This window comes from Silene latifolia, chromosome 10 (assembly GCF_048544455.1).
Source record: "Silene latifolia isolate original U9 population chromosome 10, ASM4854445v1, whole genome shotgun sequence".
NCBI lineage: Eukaryota > Viridiplantae > Streptophyta > Magnoliopsida > Caryophyllales > Caryophyllaceae > Silene > Silene latifolia.
Genome location: NC_133535.1, coordinates 60,256 through 65,661, shown reverse-complemented (window position 1 = coordinate 65,661; position 5,406 = coordinate 60,256). Strand labels below are relative to the sequence as shown.

The 5,406-nt window shown below is 39.8% G+C and overlaps 1 protein-coding gene across 2 annotated transcripts; it reads right to left on the bottom strand.

Annotated features, from left to right (window-relative positions):
- Positions 1-333: 333 nt before the first annotated feature.
- On the bottom strand, positions 334-3,592 carry LOC141604570 (uncharacterized). Of its 2 annotated transcripts, none has more exons than XM_074422976.1 (6): positions 3,163-3,592; positions 3,021-3,069; positions 2,880-2,931; positions 2,470-2,651; positions 1,946-2,059; positions 334-877 (listed from the first exon to the last, which is right to left on the bottom strand). In XM_074422976.1, exons 1-6 carry the CDS (start codon positions 3,456-3,458, stop codon positions 704-706), a joined length of 867 nt encoding a protein of 288 aa, XP_074279077.1. In that variant the 5' UTR covers positions 3,459-3,592; the 3' UTR covers positions 334-703. The 2 variants fall into 2 exon arrangements, with proteins under 2 accessions (XP_074279077.1, XP_074279078.1); XM_074422977.1 differs by having other exon boundaries at positions 3,048-3,069; positions 3,163-3,546.
- Between the last annotated feature and the right edge of the window lie 1,814 nt (positions 3,593-5,406).

Sequence of the window (5,406 nt, the reverse complement as noted above, 5' to 3'; positions counted from 1 at the left end):
TCAAGCTCAGGTAAGCTCGAGCTTGAGTTTTGTATCATGAGCACAAGCCGAGCAAGACTCAACTCGGGCTCGTTATGACTAGGGGTGTTAACGAGCCGAGCCGAGCCCGAGCTTAGCCTTGCTCGACTTGTGCTCAAGAACCAAAACCCGAGCTCGAACAGATCTCGAGCTTGGAAAAAATGTGCTCGTTATGAAGCTTGCGAGCTTTAACCTGAGCTCGAGCTTATATATAACGGTTGATTTTTTTTATTTTTTTCTTCGGATATTTTCATTAACAAGGCTCGAAGGTTATATGTAAAAATATTTGACAAATTAGTGAGACATTTGATGTGTGATAAAAAGATATAATCATGATAAAATGTTTTTATAAAATACGAACAATATCTTATCTAATCACACAAAATCGAGCCGCTCGCGAGCTTTTCGAGCCGAGCCAGCAATTAGTCAGCATGACTCGTTAAGCTCTCGAGCCGAGCTTTGACCACGCCGATCTTGAGTTGCTCACGAGCTGTCTCGTCTCATTAACACCCCCTATTTATGACCCCTACTTGGAACACTATTTTCCCTTGTTTTCCTAAAAATAAAAAGGAAGCCTTGGAACACTATTCAAATGTTCAGAGACACACTGGGTTTTGATCTTCTAAAACCAAATGATTTAAAAAATACAAAATGAAGGTCCAACGATTGGGTGTAACTGTGTAAGTCACACTGCTAAATTTGAGGAGATTGAGAGACGTTTTGCTATAGAAATAAGGAAACAACGAAGCGAATTGGTAGCAGCTGCTTTAGCAGCAGCAGCTGTCTCTCCTGGGTCTTGATCATCACCTTTGCAACGATCTTGGATGTAATGCACATTCCGAACAAGTCTCCTCAACTCCTGTCCATAAAGTTACCAACTCCTAATCATTATCAGAACAATTACAACAGAACCGCGCATAAAGTTACCAACCCCTAATCATTATCAGAACAACAACAGAACAACATATTACCAGAATTACCAGAAGTCTGGAAGAATACTGAATTGCGGTATCATTCTGATGCCCGTCGAATTACAAAAATGTAGAACTAAGTCTGGCTCGATTCGAGTTCTATGGGAGTGAATCAAGCGAAGATAAGTTTCTGAGACAAGATCCCAGAATCTATTGTAACGACATGTTTTCGGTCATTGAGGGCAGTAATTTTCATATCTTGATTACTCCTTTGTAATACGGTCTTCTGGCTAATTTTTAAACCTTGAAGTCAGCTACCTAACGTTGGGAGTATTTAACCATAAGCTACGGTTGTTTGGTGATAACAGAAATTATACAGAATCATTAGAAATAGAAAAAGGAAATTCAAACAGCGATTTTAGAAGGGCGAAAAAAGAGAGGGAAATGATGAATCTCTATTCCAATATCTCTTCCATGAATAGGTTTAGGTAACAAATCTGAGCTTCTCTACGGGTTCAAGAAGCTTATTCTTGGCTTTATCAAGGAACACTGTTTTCATTGGACTGAACGGTTCCATTTACAGTGCTACTTATATTTAACTTCAATATAAATAATGCCTGTCATTTCTCTTTAGATTTGAATACTGCACGAGCCTTTCCTATTCCAAATGTGTATTGAGTTTTTCTAGTATTTTTGATCTACACAAAGGCATCTAATTTCTGAAGGCATTAACTCCACCGTTGCTAATCAACTAATCAAATTTCAGGCTATGTAAAATATGGGAGATCCTAATCATTTACTAAAAGTCATGGTTGACGGCTTGACGCGTTAGGAAATTCACAGGAGAGTGTCATGCTCCACGCTGGAATAAGAAGATAGACAGCTCTACCATCAGGACTCTTCAGTCCACAACCACCCACACAAATTTAAAAAGAAAATAAGACTATCAATATACAATACTATAAAGCACCTTCATGTAAAAGTAAACACCTTCATTTCACCAAGTCATTACTCACCTGGCGGTCAAACTCGACACTATTAACAGAATAAACTTCATTGCTTATCTGGATATCCTTTTTTATAAAACCGTCAAACCATCTAGTTGCTAGAGTTAAATGATCGCCAGAATCCTGTACAAGCACACCAACGGTAAATGTTAGATTCACAAAATGCAGAACCCCATTAGAGCAAAGAGAGCAGCTGTACAAGATCAAATTGTCCTCTTCTTTCTCGCGTTCCTCAGACTCCTTAAACGGTTCTGACATTATTACAGGCCTCTATGGACTCATCTCTTGCAAAGGAACAATCCAGGGTCCTACAAATGATCATTGATCAACAAGCATATCCGGAGCTGTAGATAGCTATCCAGAAATAGGGTACATATTGACCTGAATAGTTAGTTGTCCACACTAATCAATTTCAACTAGTTGAGTTTTTGGTGATTCCTACTGTACATCAATAATCCCTGCCAACCTCTCCATCTCTATTTGTCTCACGCCAATCGCCACATAACAAGAAGTAGCAGTAATGTAAAAAATACCTCAGGTTGGAGGTCGGATTCGGATTCGGATTCAGATTCAGTTTCATATAAGTCTTGTTCAGGGCCATTAGTGACCAATTTAACAGAATCAGCTAATGACTGAAACCTAGACTGGTCACCGTCTTTGGTAGCTTGAATTAAAGCTCCAAGCAAATCTGGTTGTGCATCCCGGAGCAGTTTCCCTAAAACACGAATACAGTTGATAAATGGGAGACACAATGAGTTAGTAAATGTCAGATTGTTGTAGCATTTGCTATGTAGTAACAGCAATTTCATTGGGGTCTTCCCAATTTCCTTTTTTGGCAATCTCAAATTGTCATAACAAATTATGAACTTGTAATTCCGTCAACAAAGAAGACAATTGGTATAAAAGGTGAAAGACAAGGGAACATATATACGGGCCGGCGTACCTATATAATTGAATTGCCGTCTTTTGCCTTCACGAACATCAGGTCCAAGTTTCTGTATCATTTAAACAAGCACCAAAGCTGCAATTTAGGCTTGCCAGTTTCAGTATTAACAATTCAAGCAATACTAAGTCAAACCCCAACCTTAACTAGCATTAGAGCCTCCAATACCTCTTTCTCCAAAGAAGCAGCCCTGGAAAAAAAAGAGAGAAATATTAAATAAAATGAAACCAATTGGAAGGTCAATTAACAAAGTAAAAAAATGAAATGAAAGAAGAAAACAAACAGGAGAATGCGCTTGATTTGAGGAATGGAGAAAGAAGCAAGTTCCATTCCCCATCGAACAGCCTCATGAGCTTCTTTTTTCAATTGATTCCTGCTCCTCCTTTTCTCTTCCTCATCCTCCTCTTTCTTTTCGACTTGTACTTGTCTTGGCAATTTCAGCGCCCCTTTTGCCTGCCTGTGGCTTTGTGTGTAACGCCGTGTCACTGCGCCCGCGTATGTGCTCTTCTTCAGACATACGACTACAAGCCGCTGCCACTGACTCGTCACCACGGCTGCTCCTCTTATCACCTGCGCCATCACTTGACTCGTCTTTGGGGTTTTGACGGGAATATGTGAGTTTTGGTTCCACACTTCGACTCGACTAGTCTTGACTCTTAAACTACTTAACACAAGCGTCGGTTTAACTCATTCCGAAAATGAAGTCCCGGGACAGCGTGACAAAATCGAGCGACAATTTTAAAATAGTGTCATTTTCGCATATGATGAAGTAGCGTACCACAATTGAGGTCAAGACATTTGAAGGACACTTCCGTATTTTGATAATAATTTATGAGAATAATTTATGTAATTTAAATAATTAATTAATATCATTTTTTAATAATAATTGCAAATAAGACGTTAACTAAATAATAAAGTAAGTAGGCAAGTTGGGAACTGGGCTTAGCTAGTAATAAGGCCTTAGGCCATCTGAAATAGATATGGGCTGATTATGTTAGGCCTAGTATGTGTAGTAGTCGGGATATGAAGCGGGAGTTAATAATAAAATAATAAGTATAATAATAATATGGTAATTCCTAATATTAATCGGAATAAGGCAATAATTTCCTAATTAGCCTCATATACTCTCTAATTCTAGGCTATAAATACCATGGTAGCTGAAACATAATTCATAAAAATAGAAGAAGGAGTTTTAAGAGACGGAAAGTGCGAATAAAGCGATAAAAGGTAAGATCGTCTTAACTAATGTTTATATCGTCTTAATAATTTAAGTTAATGTTTGTACACCGTATAGACCACCATGATCAGTACCATTGACCTTAGTAGCTACCTTTGACTACCATGATTCTCTTAAGACTGTTTGTGACCGTCGTTGACCACTGTGGGTGGCGGATTGGGCGTCTAAAAGGGGGAGGTCGTGAACATTAAGACGGAGATTGTAGCTTGCGTGGTTGTCGTATGCACATGGGATTTGGGTAGCTAGTTAGGTCAGCTATGAGCGGTCTTACTGGTGGTAATGGGGGTGGTCGGAGGTGGTGGTTGGTACGGTGGATGCCGGTTTGTGGTGGTTGTAGCATGTATGTCTTTTATATGGGTTTTTGACCCTTGTTGCGTGCGACCCAGACTTGACCAAGACTAGGGGTGAGAGTCGACCGTTGTGGTGGTGTCGTGGGGGCTTTTGAGGGTGGTTTGTGGTGGTAGTTATCGGAAAAACGCAAAACAGAGGAGGGGTAGTTCTCGTTGCTGTTGTCGGTGTAGGGTGGTTATTGTGGTTGAGGATGGGTCGAAAGGATGTGGGAACACCCCTGGAGCCACCGTTGGTCAATGGTGATGTCTGTGGTGGCCAGAGGTGTAGTGGTGTTGTGTAAGTGTTCGGTCGAGTTTTTATGTCGCGTTTGAGGGGGTTGTTTAGGGCGTGAGGTTGTGGGTTGGTGGTGGTGCTTTGGCTGGTGGTTGTTGGTTGTCGAGGTGCGTCGGGTTACGGGCTAGGAGGTAGCTGGTTTGGGTGGAGCTGATGGTGGCTAGGGGAGTCATGAAGGACGGGTTTTGGTGGGGTGTTGAACACAGTTTTGACGTGTTGTATGGGGTTGTGTTTGTGGGGTTTTCACGGGTTGTGTATGCTTAGGTTGTTTCACGTGATTGTCGGGTTTTGGGTATTTGTTTATGGGTTGTTATATTTATTTATTGAAACGGGTTTTTACTTAATAATACCTTAAACGCAAAATAATTAATATAATTAAATTATAATCGAATAAATTAATATAATGAGTTGAATAACGAATAAGTAATTAAATTATAATATTTTGATTAGGTGACGATTGTGAAGAAATTATAATCGGGTCGCTTCGAGCTGCTTGATAGGATATGCTTACCAGGTAGGATAACTACTCAACTTGTCTTGTTGTTTATTTGATAAGAGGAATTGTGAAACTGTGTGGTTAATTGTCGTTGGATGAATTATCAGATGTGAATTATATGTCATTGGTTTATTCATATCGTAATTATTGGATACCTCAGACTCATTCTG